The sequence below is a fragment of the Pseudophryne corroboree genome, chromosome 4 (genome assembly GCF_028390025.1).
Source record: "Pseudophryne corroboree isolate aPseCor3 chromosome 4, aPseCor3.hap2, whole genome shotgun sequence".
Classification (NCBI taxonomy): Eukaryota; Metazoa; Chordata; class Amphibia; order Anura; family Myobatrachidae; genus Pseudophryne; species Pseudophryne corroboree.
In genome coordinates this window covers 920,846,456-920,866,996 of record NC_086447.1, presented here as the reverse complement: position 1 = coordinate 920,866,996, position 20,541 = coordinate 920,846,456, and the positions used below count along the sequence as shown (strand labels likewise).

The 20,541-nt window shown below is 50.4% G+C and overlaps 1 protein-coding gene across 1 annotated transcript in view; it reads right to left on the bottom strand.

Moving 5' to 3' along the window:
- Positions 1 to 6,229: 6,229 nt before the first annotated feature.
- The window catches only part of NVL (nuclear VCP like), a 68,501-nt gene continuing 54,189 nt past the window's right edge, over positions 6,230 to 20,541 (bottom strand). The window contains exons 19-23 of the mRNA XM_063919006.1: positions 12,004 to 12,110; positions 11,765 to 11,841; positions 10,505 to 10,593; positions 9,178 to 9,248; positions 6,230 to 6,598 (exon numbers count right to left, since the gene is read on the bottom strand). Coding sequence (XP_063775076.1) covers positions 6,554 to 6,598; positions 9,178 to 9,248; positions 10,505 to 10,593; positions 11,765 to 11,841; positions 12,004 to 12,110 — 389 coding nt within the window. The 3' untranslated portion in view covers positions 6,230 to 6,553. The remainder of the gene's footprint in view (positions 6,599 to 9,177; positions 9,249 to 10,504; positions 10,594 to 11,764; positions 11,842 to 12,003; positions 12,111 to 20,541) is intronic.

Here is a 20,541-nt window from a genome sequence, read left to right as displayed (position 1 = left end):
ACTCCTCCCCATCACCTATAACCCCCCATCTCCACACACACTCCTCCCCGGCCCTGCCGCTCCCCATCACCTATAACCCCCCCCCCCCCCCCAACACACACTCCTCCCAAGCGCTGCAGCTCCCCATCACCTATAACCCCCCCTCCATCTCCACACACACTCCTCCCATCACCTATAGCCCCCCCCCCCACACTCCTCCCCGGCCCTGCTGCTCCCCATCACCTATAACCCCCCCCTATCTCCACACACACTCCCCTCCCCAGCACTGCCGCTCCCCATCACCTATATCCCCCCCATCTCCACACACACTCCTCCCCAGCACTGCCGCTCCCCATCACCTATATCCCCTCCTATCTTCACACACACTCCCTCCCCAGCACTGCCGCTCCCCATCACCTATATCCCCCCCCCCCATCTCACACACACTCCTCCCCATCACCTATAACCCCCCCATCTCCACACACACTCCTCCCCGGCCCTGCCGCTCCCCATCACCTATAACCCCCCCCCCCCCCCAACACACACTCCTCCCCAGCACTGCCGCTCCCCATCACCTATAACCCCCCATCTCCACACACTCCTCCCCGGCACTGCCGCTCCCCATCACGTATAACCCCCCCATCTCCACACACTCTCCTCCCCGGCACTGCAGCTACCCATCACGTATAACCCCCCCATCTCCACAGGCTCTTCTCCCGGGCACTGCAGCTCCCCATCACGTATAACCCCCCCCCCCCCCATCTCCACACACTCTCCTCCCCGGCACTGCAGCTTCCCATCACTTATAAACCCCCCCCCCATCGCCACACACACTCCTCCCCGGCACTGCCGCTCCCCATCACGTATAACCCCCCCATCTCCACAGGCTCTTCTCCCGGGCACTGCAGCTCCCCATCACGTATAACCCCCCCCCCCCCCATCTCCACACACTCTCCTCCCCGGCACTGCAGCTTCCCATCACTTATAAACCCCCCCCCCCATCGCCACACACACTCCTCCCCGGCACTGCCGCTCCCCATCACGTATAACACCCCCATCTCCACACGCTCTTCTCCCCGGCACTGCAGCTCCCCATCACGTATAACCCCCCCCCCCCCCATCTCCACACACTCTCCTCCCCAACACTGCCGCTCCCAATCTCCTATAACCCCCCATCTCCACACACACTCCTCCCCAGCACTGCCGCTCCCCATCACCTATAACCCCCTATCTCCACACACACTCCTCCCCGGCACTGCCGCTCCCCATCACCTATAACCCCCCCCACCCCCAACACACACTCCTCCCCAAGCGCTGCAGGTCCCCATCACCTATAACCCCCCCCCACCCCCCCATCTCCACACACACTCCTCCCCCAGCACTGCCGCTCCCCATCACCTATAATCCCCCCATCTCCACACACACTCCTCCCCAGCACTGCCGCTCCCCATCACCTATAACCCCCCATCTCCACACACACTGCTCCCCAGCACTGCAGCTCCCCATCACTTATAAACCCCCATCTCCACACACACTCCTCCCCAGCACTGCAGCTCCCCATCACCTATAACCCCCCCATCTCCACACACACTGCTCCCCAGCACTGCAGCTCCCCATCACTTATAAAACCCCCCCCATCTCCACGCGCTCTCCTCCCCGGCACTGCCGCTCCCCATCACCTATAACCCCCCATCTCCACACACTCCTCCTCGGCAACTGCCGCTCCCCATCACGTATAACATAGAAACATAGAATTTGTCGGCAGATAAGAACCACTTGGCCCATCTAGTCTGCCCCCCCCCCCCCCCCCCTTTTTTTTTTTTTTACATTATTTTTATCTCTAACCTTATTTGATTCTTATTTCTTTGTAAGGATATCCTTATGTCTATCCCATGCATGTTTAAATTGCTCTACTGTCTTAGCCTCTACCACCTCTGATGGGAGGCTATTCCACTTGTCCACTACCCTTTCTGTGAAATAATTTTTCCGCAAATTTCCCCTGAACCTCCCCCCCTCCAGCCTCAGTGCATGTCCTCGTGTCGTATTGCTTCTCTTCATTTGGAGAATGTTTCCCTCCTGGACTTTGTTAAAACCCTTGATATATGTGAAAGTTTCTATCATGTCCCCCCTTTCACTTCTCTGCTCCACACTGTACATAGTGAGATTTCTTAGTCTTTCTGGGTATGTTTTGTGATGTAGGCCATGCACCATTTTAGTTGCCCTCCTTTGTACAGTTTCTAATGTATTAATATCCTTTTGAAGATATGGCCTCCAGAACTGAATACAGTATTCTAGATGAGGCCGTACCAATGACCTATACAGTGGCATTATTACTTCTTTCTTTTCTTTCTGCTGCTGATTCCTCTCCCAATGCAGCCAAGCATCTGACTAGCCTTCCTCATTGCCTTGTTACATTGCTTACCTACCTTTATGTCACCTGAGATAGTGATTCCTAGATCCCTTTCCTCCTCAGTAGTTTCCAGTATAGTGCCATTAATACTATATTTATCCTTTATGTCACCTGAGATAGTGACTCCTAGATCCCTTTCCCTCCTCAGTAGTTTCCAGTATAGTGCCATTAATACTATATTTATCCTTTATGTCACCTGAGATAGTGACTCCTAGATCCCTTTCCTCCTCAGTAGTTTCCAGTATAGTGCCATTAATACTATATGTATCCTTTATGTCACCTGAGATAGTGACTCCTAGATCCCTTTCCTCCTCAGTAGTATCCAGTATAGTGCCATTAATACTATATTTAGCCTTTATGTCACCTGAAATAGTGACTCCTAGATCCCTTTCCTCCTCAGTAGTGTCCAGTATAGTGCCAATAATACTATATTTATCCTTTATGTCACCTGAAATAGTGACTCCTAGATCCCTTTCCTCCTCAGTAGTTCCCAGTATATTGCCAGTAATACTATATTTATCCTTTATGTCACCTGACATAGTGACTTCTAGATCCCTTTCCTCCTCAGTAGTTCCCAGTATAGTGCCATTAATACTATATTTATCCTTTATGTCACCTGAAATAGTGACTCCTAGATCCCTTTCCTCCTCAGTAGTTTCCAGTATAGTGCCATTAATACTATATTCATCCTTTATGTCACCTGAAATAGTGACTCCTAGATCCCTTTCCTCCGCAGTAGTGTCCAGTATAGTGCCATTAATACTATATTTATCCTTTATGTCACCTGAGATAGTGACTCCTAGATCCCTTTCCTCCTCAGTAGTTCCCAGTATATTGCCAGTAATACTATATTTATCCTTTATGTCACCTGACATAGTGACTCCTAGATCCCTTTCCTCCTCAGTACTTTCAATTATAGTGCCATTAATACTATATTTATCCTTTATGTCACCTGAGATAGTGACTCCTAGATCCCTTTCCTCCTCAGTAGTTTCCAGTATAGCGCCATTAATACTATATTTATCCTTTATGTCACCTGAGATAGTGACTCCTAGATCCCTTTCCTCCTCAGTAGCTCCCAGTATAGTGCCATTAATACTATATTTATCCTTTATGTCACCTGAGATAGTGACTCCTAGATCCCTTTCCTCCTCAGTAGTTTCCAGTATAGTGCCATTAATACTATATTTATCCTTTATGTCACCTGAGATAGTGACTCCTAGATCCCTTTCCTCCTCAGTAGTTTCCAGTATAGTGCCATTAATACTATATTTACCCTTTATGTCACCTGAGATAATGACTCCTAGATCCCTTTCCTCCTCAGTAGTTTCCAGTATAGTGCCATTAATACTATATTTACCCTTTATGTCACCTGAGATAGTGACTCCTAGATCCCTTTCCTCCTCAGTAGCTCCCAGTATAGCGCCATTATTACTATATTTATCCTTTATGTCACCTGAGATAGTGATTCCTAGATCCCTTTCCTCCTCAGTAGTTTCCAGTATAGCGCCATTAATACTATATTTATCCTTTATGTCACCTGAGATAGTGACTCCTAGATCCCTTTCCTCCTCAGTAGTTCCCAGTACAGTGCCATTAATACTATATTCATCCTTTATGTCACCTGAGATAGTGACTCCTAGATCACTTTCCTCCTCAGTAGTTTCCAGTATAGCGCCATTAATACTATATTTATCCTTTATGTCACCTGAAATAGTGACTCCTAGATCCCTTTCCTCCTCAGTAGTTTCCAGTATAGTGCCATTAATACTATATTTAGCTTTAGGACTTTTGAGACCCCCCCCCCCATCTCCACACACTCTACTCCCCGGCACTGCAGCTCCCCATCACGTATAACCCCCCCCCATCTCCACACAGTCTCCTCCCCGGCACTGCAGCTTCCCATCACTTATAAACCCCCCCCCCCCCATCTCCACACACACTCCTCCCCGGCACTGCCGCTCCCCATCACGTATAACCCCCCCATCTCCACACGCTCTTCTCCCCGGCACTGCCGCTCCCCATCACGTATAACCCCCCCCCCCATCTCCACACACTCTCCTCCCCAACACTGCCGCTCCCCATCTCCTATAACCCCCCCCCCCCCCATCTCCATACACTCTCCTCCCCGGCACTGCCGCTCCCCATCACCTATAACCCCCCATCTCCACACACACTCCTCCCCGGCACTGCCGCTCCCCATCTAGCCCCCCCACCCACCCCAGCCCCCCTACCCCACCACCCATTGAATCTCCCCATCAAACCCCCCCACCCCTCCTCCCCAGCACTGCCGCTCCCCATCATCCCCCCTTACCCCTCCTCCCCAGCACTGCCGCTCCCCATCACCCCCCCTCCTCCCCAGCACTGCCGCTCCCCATCATCCCCCCCACCCCTCCTCCCCAGCACTGCCGCTCCCCATCCCTCCTCCCCAGCACTGCCGCTCCCCACCCCTCCTCCCCAGCACTGCCGCTCCCCATCATCCCCCCCAACCTTCCTCCCCAGCACTGCCGCTCCCCATTATCCCCCCCACCCCTCTTTCCCAGCACTGCCGCTCCCCATCCCTCCTCCCCAGCACTGCCGCTCCCCACTCCTCCCCATCCCTGCCGCTCCCCACCCCAGCTCTGACGCTCCCCAGCCCTCCTCCCCAGCACTGCCGCTCCCCACCCCTCCTCCCCAGCACTGCCGCTCCCCATCCCTCCTCCCCAGCACTGCCGCTCCCCACCCCTCCTCCCCAGCCCTGACGCTCCCCAGCACTGACGCTCCCCACCCCTCCTCCCCAGCACTGACGCTCCCCATCATCCTCCCCAGCACTGACGCTCCCCACCCCTGCCGCTCCCCACCCCTCCTCTCCAGCACTGACGCTTCCCACCCCTCCTCCCCAGCACTGACGCTCCCCATCATCCTCCCCAGCACTGACGCTCCCCACCCCTCCTCTCCAGCACTGACGCTTCCCACCCCTCCTCCCCAGCACTGACGCTCCCCATCATCCTCCCCAGCACTGACGCTCCCCAGCCCTCCTCCCCAGCACTGCCGCTCCCCACCCCTCCTCCCCAGCACTGCCGCTCCCCATCCCTCCTCCCCAGCACTGCCGCTCCCCACCCCTCCTCCCCAGCCCTCCTCCCCAGCACTGACGCTCCTCACCCCTCCTCCCCAGCACTGACGCTCCCCATCATCCTCCCCAGCACTGCCGCTCCCCACCCCTCCTCCCCAGCCCTGACGCTCCCCACCCCTCCTCCCCAGCCCTGACGCTCCCCACCCCTCCTCCCCAGCACTGACGCTCCCCACCCCTCCTCCCCAGCACTGACGCTCCCCACCCCTCCTCCCCAGCACTGACGCTCCCCACCCCTCCTCCCCAGCACTGACGCTCCCCACCCCTCCTCCCCAGCCCTGACGCTCCCCACCCCTCCTCCCCAGCCCTGACGCTCCCCACCCCTCCTCCCCAGCCCTGACGCTCCCCACCCCTCCTCCCCAGCACTGACGCTCCCCACCCCTCCTCCCCAGCACTGACGCTCCCCATCCCTCCTCCCCAGCACTGCCGCTCCCCACCCCTCCTCCCCAGCACTGACGCTCCCCATCATCCTCCCCAGCACTGCCGCTCCCCACCCCTCCTCCCCAGCACTGCCGCTCCCCACCCCTCCTCCCCAGCACTGCCGCTCCCCATCATCCTCCCCAGCACTGCCGCTCCCCATCATCCTCCCCAGCACTGCCGCTCCCCATCATCCCCCCTGCCTCCTCTCCCCTGCACTGGAGGCATGAGGATCCTGTCCCACCTCTATACCTTGTAGCTGCTGGCTAAGGGACGCCTGTAACAGAGCCCAGGTAGTATAACAGGAGAACAGGCAGAGAGGTAGCAAAAACATTTATTCTACAAAATAATGAGATTAGGAGAATATTTTGCCCCCTCCTCACTTCCAGCCCGGGCAGTGACGTCCCCCAGTCCTTTATACAGAATCACACTCCACATTCTAGTGCTTGCACAAAACTCCGGAGCCAAACCGCGGTGTTCCTGCGCAATGTCGCCACTTCACATCGTCCGACGCCGCACCCAAGCCGAATCCACTGGATGTCTTCATAGTAAAACGATGACTGGTGCATTGTGTCACCCACAAGCTGGCAATCTACAGACAAACACCGGTCTGTTACCCTCCCCACCGTCAGTACCGGTCAGGGGCTGAGAGACTGGCGCAGCAGCTCGTACATTATCTGATCCTGCAGAGGGCGAGAGGAACGTTATCATGTTATATTGTTTCCAGTGCACCAGAGTATTCCCACCGACCTGGCACAGGAATGCTATATACTGCCACAGGAATGCTGTATACTGGCACTTGTGAGTAGCAAACACTGAATGTATATCCCGATTATTCCATCCCTTTATAGAATGTGTACATTCTCTGTACATGCAGATGTCCCTCCCACTGTTACTTTTCTCTTCGTCACAATTCTTTTATCTCCCGTGTAACACTAGAATAACGACATTATCAATAAACAGAACATTATCCGCCTGCCCAATTCTAAAACGGAGGGCTGATGGGGGATAGAGGAGGAGGAGCTTTCACACTTTAAAATTTAAAGTGCTAGGCTCCTTATAGCCACCCGTCTATACCCCAGTGTCAGCATGTTCCAGTGTCCCCTAGTGGCTGACTGAGAAATGACAGTTGTGAACCGCTTGGCTGGGCACCATTTATCATAAGCAGCGAGCTTTATCACTCGTTGATAAATGAGGCGCACAGTCGGATACATTAGCTCATAACCTGCACGGAGGGACGACATAAAACTACAAGGGAAAAATTAACTCTTTGGGGCTGATTAGGAGTCGCGCACAGAAGCGCAGGCGGCAGCATCTAAATGGCGTCGCCCGTCTGCGAGTTTATGCAAATGCAGCTACCTACCCCTGCCCTTGTGTACATCCATGCGACCGACTCTACAAGCACTGAGAGGCCCACTGCTAGCGTCCACGCACGCTGTAATAACGATAGGTGCGTCCTTATCTGTTGCACCACAAAAACTTGCAGCAGCCCTATGACAGGTGACGACAGCCTCCTATACCTGCGTCTGCTGCTTCCACATAACGCTCCCAACTGAATGGACCATTTTTGCGCGCACTACCAGCCATCTCCCATCACTTTTCCGCAAAATTTCTGATACCGTCTGTCCCGATCGCGACAGCGCATTTGTTGGTACACTCTGTATAACACAGGCGCCGCAGGGACTTTCAAAACATTTTGCACATGCGTGTCTGCAAATCATTCAACTGCGTGACCACCAGCCTCGCATGCGGCTCTGAATGTGGCCCTTTGGACTGGGCACTCTCAGAGGTTTTAAAACAGACCATTTTTTTTTAAATCAACAGAAAAATATTTGGCTGGAATTTTTTTTTTTTAAAAACTGATAAAAAACATTACATTGTGAAACATACGAGTGCTCAGTCCAAACATTCCTCTTCCTCGTGACTAAGTTCTCCTGACTAGAATAACTCCCTCCTGGCCGCTGGGGGAAGGCGCTAATTAACTATTAGAGGAGAACCCGTCAAGGCAACTGGATTCCCCAGACTTTCAGTGCATTTCAGCAGTCGTATTATATCATCACTTCCTTGCAGATATCCATGCACACTGTACAGAGGCAATCTGTCTATGCTTCTCTGCAGGAGTTGCTGTAACTCGCAGCAATGCATTAGCCCCTAATGAAAGGGGGCTGCGGCGCGACGCGCACCCATTATAGATCCTCATGTGACCGAGCTCACTGCACCAATAGGAGAACAATGCCAGATGATCTGAATGTACGGTCTGCATCACCAGATATGCCTGTATCTCCGGTCAGCCAGCCGCAGGGACGAGCCCACCAGCTATCCGGCTGCACTGCCTGGTTCCAATCCGAGTGACCCCCACGCTATGATCCTCTACGGGGGCAGCCCAGCCGTATTTATTTCCCTCACAATGAATGAACACCGAACAACGACAGAAGAAAAATATAGCGCAGTTTCGCTGGTCACAAAACAGATGCAGGTTTGGACCAGAAACTGGCAGCCCGTGATGCTCCAGGAATTGTAGGACTACAAGTCCCAACATGCTCTGCTAAGCAAAACACTAGATATAGATTAGGGTGAGCTGGAGTTTTGGTTTAAAGCTTTTCGGCAGAGAAGAGTAAGCCATATGGACAAAAGCACAAAATCCTGATTAAGAGACGCACACAGTACGCCCTGTAATATCTATGCCTTGCTGAATTATTTATATACGGAACCAGAAGCAGATCGTGTATTTAGCAGTTCCCTCAACTACAAGACTCAGTTTTCTGTATTCCGAGAAACTTAATCTGCCTGCTGGAAGACGTGACACTCACGTGACAAATACCGGCCACAAACAAGGGACCTCTGTGCTCCAACAGCCGGCACTGACGGCAGAGATTAGGATTGCCTTAAAGAGACACACGTCCGCATGATTTACCTAGTGGGCCTTCTGAGCAAATACGTTTCCAGAACTGTGCACCCTCCATCTGTGCTACAAATAAGTGTCAGCGCCAGTGTAACAGCAGGTAAAGGCACGGTAAAGTGCCGCGTAACAGGTCGCGGTTTATCAGTAGAGTTTACTGATTCCGCCACAGGTAGCGATTCCGGACTTTCGTATGTATTTTTAAACTGTGATGCGTCAAACGGGACTATCCGTGTATGCGGACACATATCTGTGTATGGAGGTTTGTAAGGAAAATCAATAGCAGCTCATTGGCACCGCAACGCTCTTTAGCGCTGCAATAATGTACCCACTCCCACCCGCCGGTACTGTGACAGCGCTCACCTTTTTGGAAACGGAGGGTTTCACCTTCCTGAACGCCTCTTCAAAGTGTTTCTGGCAAACACGGACGTCATCTGAAAGATAAGGGGAGACAGGCTGCATTATTTAAGGTCAGGTAACCGTACACTGGCTCCGCTTCCCTATCAGACACTCACTTACAAAGCCCTCACCCAGTCCTATGTCTAACCTTATCTGCCTGTCCTCTTCACTCCAAAAATGCTCGCTGCCCCTCCTGCCTACTGATTACTTCCTCCCTCCAAGATTTTGCCCGTGCTGCTCCCTACCTCTGGAATTCTCCACCTCTCTACAAAACTTCAAATGGACTCTCAAGACCCACTTCTTCATCAAACCCAGCCAAATCTCATCCTAACCCTCTGTTCCATGATCACTGTCTACCCCGTCTGTGTCACCCGTCTGTATGCCCCTCCCCTTTAGTCTGTAAGCTCTCACGAGCAGGGCCCTCTTCCCTCATGTGCTTTCCTTCTCTTACCTAGACTATCTTCTACTCATACTCCCTAGGACGGCACCTAACCCTCGGTTTCTGCCTCCCTGATGCCTATTTTCAGTGTCCTGTTCCCTGATGCAGAATTGTCTATATACCATGTAATTGTCCTGCCTTGTCTTGTACTGCAAGTCAACGGTTTTTCTTGTTTTGTTCATTTCTGTACTTTATTAGGCGCCGTGAAACCCTTGTGGCACCATGTAAATAAAGGATAATAATAATAATAATAATAATAATAATAATAATTGCATTGTCCTGAATGTAAGCCGGCGACCGGGTTAGCCCGGGACAGTACACCGGTGATGTCACTAGATCCTAGTCATGTGATAGGCCAATGAAACAGGGGGTTCAGTCCAGGAAATGGCCGCCGCCACAGTGTTACCGGGACACTAGCAGTGCTAAAGGGGAGGCACTACCGTAGTAGACCCGTGCTAAACACCACCTGCTGAGAATGAGGCCTAAGGTTAAGCTAAAGAACGTCCTTAAGAATCCTCAGAAACACAAACGCCTCACCAAACACTAGTAGCACCTAAAAAGTGATAAAGTGGAGAGCGGATAAAGTTCCAGCCAATCAGCTCCTAACTCCCATGTCACATGCCCTGTTTGAAAAATGACAGGAGCTGGTTGGCTGGTGGTTTATCACCTTCCACTTCATCACTTTTCAAGGCTTAGTACATCTGGCCCCGAGTGTAAAGCTTTTACAGAAAGTTGTCTTTTGGTTGGAAGGGGTTAATCAGGATACTCTGCATCGTGTGCGCTCAGCCGGGCAGCCAAGCGGGGACAAACTGCGCGGCCTCAGGGCAGAAGGAAAGGGTGCCCAGAACTCACCTGTGCTGGCAGCAGGATCCGGCTGGGACATCCTGCTCCGCAGGACACCGATCGAGGCCTCTCGTACAAGAGCTGACAGGTCAGCACCCCTGTGCAACGGAAAACATACAGTCATGAGACACGGTGCAGGCAGTGATCTCAGCAGCACGCGTCCCAGAAGTGGCCAACGCTGCAACTTTACCAAAATACACTTTTTCATGCACGTTACAGATCTAGCAGCTGGAAGTAGTATTTTGCGACGCGTGTGCGCAATGTAATTCCGATGGATCGCGTTGCTGCTGCGTTGTGTGCGCACATGCGAATGCATTGCGGCAACGATGAGGGGGGGGGGGGGGGGCTACAGCTGTACTTGCTGGTAATAAATATATATTTGTTTCTGCTAAACTGCAGCTGGCGCGACAGTGACCTGAGCAAAGGTACGGCTGGAGGTCGGCAGAGTTCCAGTTTCTTTGACTGTTTAGGACATTTTAGTGAAGTGACTCTGGCAGAAGGGTGCAGCGTACCTCCACAAAGCGCACAAAGTCCGGGAACTGAAGCCGTGAAACATCGCCATTCCCTGACATTAGCATGAATAGCGAATGCGCTGCCAGTTTCCCGAGGGGACACCGCAGAAGGGGGAAGGGGGTCGTGGCTGTATATAGAGATGCCTATCTGTGACAGCCAGCTAGTCACCTGAATACCCGTCTACATGGCACCGGTCACTTAGGGGATGCGTTGGCCTCAGCTGCACATGAAGGACTCTGAAATAGCAGGACTACTATACACAAAGTAATAACATACAGCTCTATTGGATACCGGAAATAGATCCTTTCACCGCTAGTTGTCTAAGATGGTTAGGTGGTTAGGAAATTAGCTTTCCAAGTGAAATATTTCCAGTAGGAAAACATGAAATGGTCCATGGAGCAGCAGTGTCCTCGGGCAAGTTCTGCAAGAACCATATAGCTGGAATGGTTGGTGAGCAGGACCACAAGGCAGCTCAGGGTTATGTCTGTAGATGACGGCCATGTTTACAGTGTCCAGTTTAGATGGCTGCAAGGAGAGACCTCTGCAACTTGGGGAGTGTTTATTGCCAGAAAACCACTTAGCGAGATGACTTGCAAGGATGACGGGTCAACCAGCATCACATAGTAAAGGGTAAACAAGGTAAGCAGCACATTCTGGGGTCTTTGCTAAGGCCCAAGTGTGTTGGCTTATCTCACAACACAATCGTCTTCTACGTAAGCCAACATCTCCAACACATCACCCCCCCGCACAACTCACGTAAAGCAGTCACATCGTTCGTCACAAGCAATAGCCTCAAGATTTACATCTGAGCCCAGAGGAGGCCGGGTACCATCCTATGGAGAGGCCGGAATGAGAACGAGAAAATCAGTCTTTAATCAGAATATTAGACTCTTCACATTAAAGAACTTTCCCACCCCCATTATTCAGCAATAACAGAAATGCAGAATTCTATTTTTGGTTACAGCTTCCTGTAGAGAATTGCGTGGTACAATTACTTTGGTAATGGTCTTCAGTATAGCCAGGCGGTCAGCAGGAGGCGGGAGTCCAACGTACAGAGTTTTGTCTAGTCGTCCAGGCCGGAGAATGGCCGGGTCAATGATATCTGCAGCACAGAGAGTGTAAGAGACGTTACCTGCAGATCACACTACAGTTATACATTGATATTAGGCGTCTGGTAAGCTCAGGCGATGTGTGAGCAACAATACAGAGGCAAACATCAGAAGAACGCCAATTAGCCGAAACGCTGTGTAACGCTTGCTGGACGCACGCTGCACCAACCGCGACACTTCAGGTGTGGAAAATAACTTGTGCGACAATACCGTTCTTTACTAGTCTGCGGAATATGTAACCTTAGAGTAGAGTAAAGGACAGTACTGTATACTACGCAACACGAGTTCTGTACATTAAATCATGTCTGGTAAAGGAAAGAGGTTTGTCCCTTGTATGAGAAGTGTCCGCATCTATGTGAATCGCATATGCATATATATATATATATATATATATATATATATATATATATATATATATATATATATATATACATACACACTTTTTTTTTTTTTTTTTTAAAAAGGTCGGTAGCTCGATCTAACTATAAGTAAAAAAAAAATTAGCTGGAGTCCGCAAAATAATAAAAAAATGCAGGTTAAGGGAATCCGGCGACGTGCGGTGTGATAACTGCGTGAAAATGTTCAGATTAATGTTTCACAGCTGGGTTATCATTAGTAGAACACATTTACGGTAATCATTCATTGCAGTTTAATCTTGTTATTCATCTGTCTGTCCATTTTCACATTGTAAAGCACCAGATTCCCCCATAATTGCACGAAAATTATTTTTTCCACAGAATCCAGCTATGAAACATATATACACACAGTCAAGTATATAATAAGTATGTTATAAAATCAATACAGCTCTCACAGGTCACCGAGAACAAGCCGATACCTGGAGCTATAGCTCAGATAACCTTGACAATTTATCTAAGTAAACTACACTTGAGCTGAGCAAACAGCAGCTACTGGAATTTGGCCTTATGAAATCAGTACATACATACATACATACATACATACATACATACATATATATATATATATTTATTTTTATTTTCATTTTTTTTTGAGACAAAAATATATGGAAGCAATATTATTTAGTATTTTAATGATTTTTCATTCAAAAGGACACGGGAGTCGGTGTGGATTACGGAAAGAGAGCGTTAGGAGGGAAAGGACAAAGGAGTGGGTCTGGATTGCAGAAAGTTAGGAGGGAAAGGACAAAGGAGTGGGTCTGGATTACAGAAAGAGTTAGGAGGGAAAGGACACGGGAGTGGGTCTGGATTGCAGAAAGAGTTAGGAGGGAAAGGACACAGGAGTGGGTCTGGATTACAGAAAGAGTTAGGAGGGAAAGGACACGGGAGTGGGTCTGGATTATGTAAAGAGAGAGTTAGGAGAGAAAGGACACTGGAGTGGGTCTGGATTACGGAAAGAGAGAGTTAGGAGAGAAAGGACACGGGAGTGGGTCTGGATTAGGGAAAGAGAGTTAGGAGAGAAAGGACACGGGAGTGGGTCTGGATTAGGGAAAGAGTTAGGAGGGAAAGGACACGGGAGTGGGTCTGGATTAGGGAAAGAGTTAGGAAAGAAAGGACACGGGAGTGGGTCTGGATAAGGGAAAGAGAGAGTTAGGAGGGAAAGGACACGGGAGTGGGTCTGGATTAGGGAAAGAGAGAGTTAGGAGAGAAAGGACACGGGAGTGGTTCTGGATTAGGGAAAGAGAGTTAGGAGGGAAAGGACACGGGAGTGGGTCTGGATTATGTAAAGAGAGAGTTAGGAGGGAAAGGACACGGGAGTGGGTCTGGATTATGTAAAGAGAGAGTTAGGAGGGAAAGGACTCGGGAGTGGGTCTGGATTAGGGAAAGAGAGAGTTGGGAGGGAAAGGACACGGGAGTGGTTCTGGATTAGGGAAAGAGAGAGTTGGGAGGGAAAGGACTCGGGAGTGGGTCTGGATTAGGGAAAGAGAGAGTTGGGAGGGAAAGGACACGGGAGTGGTTCTGGATTAGGGAAAGAGAGAGTTGGGAGGGAAAGGACTCGGGAGTGGGTCTGGATTAGGGAAAGAGAGAGTTGGGAGGGAAAGGACACGGGAGTGGTTCTGGATTTGCACGAAAATTATTTTTTCCACAGAATCCAGCTATGAAACATATATACACACAGTCAAGTATATAATAAGTATGTTATAAAATCAATACAGCTCTCACAGGTCACCGAGAACAAGCCGATACCTGGAGCTATAGCTCAGATAAATTGTCAAGGTTATCTAAGTAAACTACACTTGAGCTGAGCAAACAGCAGCTACTGGAATTTGGCCTTATGAAATCAGTACATACATACATACATACATACATATATATATATATATATATATATATATATATATATATATATTTATTTTTATTTTCATTTTTTTTTGAGACAAAAATATATGGAAGCAATATTATTTAGTATTTTAATGATTTTTCATTCAAAAGGACACGGGAGTCGGTGTGGATTACGGAAAGAGAGCGTTAGGAGGGAAAGGACAAAGGAGTGGGTCTGGATTGCAGAAAGTTAGGAGGGAAAGGACAAAGGAGTGGGTCTGGATTACAGAAAGAGTTAGGAGGGAAAGGACACGGGAGTGGGTCTGGATTGCAGAAAGAGTTAGGAGGGAAAGGACACAGGAGTGGGTCTGGATTACAGAAAGAGTTAGGAGGGAAAGGACACGGGAGTGGGTCTGGATTACAGAAAGAGTTAGGAGGGAAAGGACACAGGAGTGGGTCTGGATTACAGAAAGAGTTAGGAGGAAAAGGATACGGGAAGGACACGGGAGTGGGCCTGGATTACAGAAAGAGTTAGGAGGGAAAGGACACGGGAGTGGGTCTGGATTACAGAAAGAGTTAGGAGGGAAAGGACACAGGAGTGGGTCTGGATTGGGGAAAGAGTTAGGAGAGAAAGGACACTGGAGTGGGTCTGGATTATGTAAAGAGAGAGTTAGGAGAGAAAGGACACTGGAGTGGGTCTGGATTACGGAAAGAGAGAGTTAGGAGAGAAAGGACACGGGAGTGGGTCTGGATTAGGGAAAGAGAGTTAGGAGAGAAAGGACACGGGAGTGGGTCTGGATTAGGGAAAGAGTTAGGAGGGAAAGGACACGGGAGTGGGTCTGGATTAGGGAAAGAGAGTTAGGAAAGAAAGGACACGGGAGTGGGTCTGGATAAGGGAAAGAGAGAGTTAGGAGGGAAAGGACACGGGAGTGGGTCTGGATTAGGGAAAGAGAGAGTTAGGAGAGAAAGGACACGGGAGTGGTTCTGGATTAGGGAAAGAGAGAGTTAGGAGGGAAAGGACACGGGAGTGGGTCTGGATTATGTAAAGAGAGAGTTAGGAGGGAAAGGACACGGGAGTGGGTCTGGATTATGTAAAGAGAGAGTTAGGAGGGAAAGGACTCGGGAGTGGGTCTGGATTAGGGAAAGAGAGAGTTGGGAGGGAAAGGACACGGGAGTGGTTCTGGATTAGGGAAAGAGAGAGTTGGGAGGGAAAGGACACGGGAGTGGGTCTGGATTAGGGAAAGAGAGAGTTGGGAGGGAAAGGACACGGGAGTGGTTCTGGATTAGGGAAAGAGAGAGTTGGGAGGGAAAGGACACGGGAGTGGGTCTGGATTATGTTAAGAGAGTTCGGAGGGAAAGGACTCGGGAGTGGGTCTGGATTAGGGAAAGAGAGAGTTGGGAGGGAAAGGACACGGGAGTGGTTCTGGATTAGGGAAAGAGAGAGTTGGGAGGGAAAGGACACGGGAGTGGGTCTGGATTATGTAAAGAGAGTTAGGAGGGAAAGGACTCGGGAGTGGGTCTGGATTAGGGAAAGAGAGAGTTGGGAGGGAAAGGACACGGGAGTGGTTCTGGATTAGGGAAAGAGAGAGTTGGGAGGGAAAGGACTCGGGAGTGGGTCTGGATTAGGTAAAGAGAGAGTTGGGAGGGAAAGGACACGGGAGTGGTTCTGGATTAGGGAAAGAGAGAGTTGGGAGGGAAAGGACACGGGAGTGGTTCTGGATTAGGGAAAGAGAGAGTTGGGAGGGAAAGGACACGGGAGTGGGTCTGGATTAGGGAAAGAGAGAGTTGGGAGGGAAAGGACACGGGAGTGGTTCTGGATTAGGGAAAGAGAGAGTTGGGAGGGAAAGGACACGGGAGTGGGTCTGGATTATGTTAAGAGAGTTCGGAGGGAAAGGACTCGGGAGTGGGTCTCGATTAGGGAAAGAGAGAGTTGGGAGGGAAAGGACACGGGAGTGGTTCTGGATTAGGGAAAGAGAGAGTTGGGAGGGAAAGGACACGGGAGTGGGTCTGGATTATGTAAAGAGAGTTAGGAGGGAAAGGACTCGGGAGTGGGTCTGGATTAGGGAAAGAGAGAGTTGGGAGGGAAAGGACACGGGAGTGGTTCTGGATTAGGGAAAGAGAGAGTTGGGAGGGAAAGGACTCGGGAGTGGGTCTGGATTAGGTAAAGAGAGAGTTGGGAGGGAAAGGACACGGGAGTGGTTCTGGATTAGGGAAAGAGAGAGTTGGGAGGGAAAGGACTCGGGAGTGGGTCTGGATTAGGGAAAGAGAGAGTTGGGAGGGAAAGGACACGGGAGTGGTTCTGGATTAGGGAAAGAGAGAGTTGGGAGGGAAAGGACACGGGAGTGGGTCTGGATTATGTAAAGAGAGTTAGGAGGGAAAGGACACGGGAGTGGGTCTGGATTATGTAAAGAGAGTTAGGAGGGAAAGGACACGGAAGTGGGTCTGGATTATGTAAAGAGAGTTAGGAGGGAAAGGACACGGGAGTGGGTCTGGATTATGTAAAGAGAGTTAGGAGGGAAAGGACACGGAAGTGGGTCTGGATTATGTAAAGAGAGTTAGGAGGGAAAGGACACGGAAGTGGGTCTGGATTACGTAAAGAGAGAGTTAGGAGGGAAAGGACACGGAAGTGGGTCTGGATTATGTAAAGAGAGAGTTAGGAGGGAAAGGACTCAGGAGTGGGTCTGGATTAGGGAAAGAGAGAGTTGGGAGGGAAAGGACACGGGAGTGGTTCTGGATTAGGGAAAGAGAGAGTTGGGAGGGAAAGGACACGGGAGTGGGTCTGGATTATGTAAAGAGAGAGTTAGGAGGGAAAGGACACGGGAGTGGGTCTGGATTAGGGAAAGAGAGCGTTAGGAGGAAAGGCCGTGTAGGAGGGAAAGCTGTGATCCCAGATGCATTCAGCGCAGACCGACATTACACTATTTCATATTTTATTTATTAACAGTTTCTTATATAGTGCAGCAAATTCCGCTGCGCGTTACAACTGGACACAATGATAAGACAAAACTGGGTAACAAATAGTCAGAGGTAGGAGGGCCCTGCTTGCAAATTTACAATCTAAACATATAAATAACACCTCGTCAAAGATCCTTTGTGAGATCGAAACGCATCGGTAAGGAGATTGTGGAAACCCCTTCAAGGACCATTCTGAAATTTTCTTGCAAGGTACACTATAGACCTTTAGTTATTTAATTGTAGCCCGGACCTGAATCTCCTATATAATAGCCCAGATCTGTGACTCTGTGCCTGTGTGTATTATGCTGGGCGTGGCTAGGAGCTCTCATTGGGTTAGTGGCAGGTGTAACACACACACAGTCCACAGCTGATTGGGCAAGAATAGCCCTCCCACACAGGTTACATCCAATGGGAGGCTCTGCCCTTTGCCTGCTGTGTTTTCACAGAGCAGGATTAGCAATGGGACTGATGGAGTTGCAGCTCCAGCCCCACACCCCAAAATAGTCCCACTGCATCTGCAGCATCATACCCTCCAACAATGTACACATAAACATTGATACACATTCGAAAAGGTTTTCCTATACTTTCAATGTAAGTTTGGAGAGTCAAAAATCGGTACAGACCATACAAAAAAAGGTCCTGTACCTGCCAAAAAGGTGCAGCTGGAGGTAATGCCACTGCATCTGCAGCAAGTCTCTGCGCTGCAGATAGGGAAAAAAAAAATCCCTTTACTGCAGCATCCTATGGGGGTCATTCCGACCCGTTCGCACGCTGCACTGTTTCACAGCCGTGCGAAAGGGTCAGAACTGTGCAGGCGCATTGCTGCAGCAACGAGAATAACGAAGAATGCGTTAGCAGCGGCGAACGCAAGAAGATTGACAGGAAGAGGCCGGCCGGAGGCGGACCGTTTTCAGGGAGTGTCCGTCCGAACACAGGCGTGCCCAGCCGTTTCCAGGGAGGGATCCTGAAGTCAGCTCCGTCCTGGATGATCGCAGCGGGTGAGTAAGTCCTGAGCTGTGCAGAGACTGCAAAAACTTTTGTTTGTGCAGCTCTCTGCACAAGCGTTTGCAGCCCTGCACAGCGATTCCCCCCTCCCCTGTAGGCGACGACTACCTGATTGCAGCAGTGATAAAAGTAGCCTGCTAGCGATCAGGTCGGAATGACCCCCTATGTCCTGCTGCCAGTCCACCTGCCCCCTCCGGCATCAACAATCCCCACTCCCTAGCCGCTGCGCAGGTGGAACAAAAGCTGCTGCGGCCACCGGCATAGATGTGTATGAAAGCGGCGCAGCGGAAGGCTTTCATAGTCCTCCCTGCGCCGCATACTCTCTGAGCCCCGGAGCCTCCTCTGCGTGTGATGTCACAGAAATGCCTCCCAGCCACAGCCGCACCCAGATCCCCAGAGGCCCTGACTCCGCAACACAGCACCTGGGCTGCCGGCCTGGAAGCCCCGAGATGGCTAATGTAACGGATAGAGTGGGTGATATCACGGAGGGGAATGTCTGGACGCTGAATCAATGTAAAAGGTGGCAGTGCTGTGCAGTGCAGTGGGTGTGCAGTGCAGTGGGTGTGCAGGGTCACTGACACTGCACAGCACAGCACTCCCACCTTTTACATTGATTCAGCCAGTCAGTCACTATTGTTAGCGCCAGTATCCCAACGCGCCGCATTACATGGAAGTAGACGCACTAAATAAACTACAGTTCCCAGCAGCCCTTAGCACCGAAGCATTCCGGCCCTTAGGGCTGCTGGGAGCTGTAGTTTATTGCGTACATCTTCTTCCCTGTAATGCGGTGCGTTGGGACACCGGCGCTAACAATAGTGACTGGCTGCTGTGCGAGTCTCCGGGAGAGCCACTGCCAAAGGGAGGACAGCAGCTTAGATGCTGACAGGAGGAGAAGCAGGATAAGCATTACTCACCCCTCCCCCACTCACAGTACCTCCGGGCCCCATCCGCAGCACCCCCACACCACCCACGGTGACTCCGGACCCCCACCCGCAGCAACCCCGCACCCGGCCCTACCCCACCCGCGGCACCACTGCACCCGCCCCTCCCCCATCCACGGCACCCCCGCACCTCCCCCAACCACAGCACCTACTAGATGATTCATCAGGCCCTGTGTGCGCTGTTCAAGCCGTTGCAAGGGGCTACGACTCCTTAACCATCGTACGCCCTTTGTCCGTGCAATATTTAACCACTCACATAATTATAATTGAAGGTAATACTCCATATAATACAAATATTGCATGCCACAAGGGCGTGCAAGCGTTAAGGGGGCGTAGCCCCTTACGACTGTGTGAAGAGCGCCCGTAGGGCACGATGCATCACCTACTATAAAATATATAATGTATTTTTATTGTGTAAGAAATAAATCTTTTTTTTTACCATCATTTGGACTGAAATCTGTCACCACCTTGTGAAAAAGAAACCTTGATGTGAGGATATCAACCCCCTTGAGTGCGAGTTTTGGTGTGATGCTTTAAAAGAAACCTTTACATGCATTTCCCATCCTGGCTTGAAGTGAGTTTTAGGTACGCAGATTGGTGAAGGGGTCCCCCACTTTTGTGTATGTGGTATCCACTTCACAAGGGCGTAAGAGTGTTTTTTTGACACCACTACACATTGTATGATTGTTCTTGTTTCATGTACTGCATTCTGAGGAAGATTTACCTTGATAGAAAAATTAAGAAGTTCAAAGATACCTCTATGAGAACAGCACCGCATTTGATCCAGTGAGTTCCCTGGTACGCGTACCACTGTGATTAAGTGCAAGTGATTTATTGGTTCTTGTTGGCTTTGAAAGAAACCTTTATATATTTGGCGACCACACTCGACAAGTGAGCTTTGGTACGCCGGATGTTATTTGACTTTTCTTAAATCCCATCCTTCTTCTGTTACATGAATTGTGCAAAACTTTGGATTCTAGAAAGTACTACACATTTGTTGGTTTTTTTTCTATTTTTTATCCACATGTTCGGCCTAGGAAGAGAAACTGCATTGGAAAATTACGTGGTCATCTCCCCTTCTGTTTTGGGTTGCCTTTGATCTAATGGTCTTATTTTGTATCTCTGTGTATTGTTTACTTGTGTTGGGCAGGTTTCGGCGGTGTGATTGGGCACAACCCTCAGTTGTGCAGAGAATCTTCCATTATATTTAGTCTATCTCAATATATGTAAAGCCAGTAGGGGTGGTCAGACGTCCATGTGGGTGAGGGGGAGCAGGAGCCCAAGTT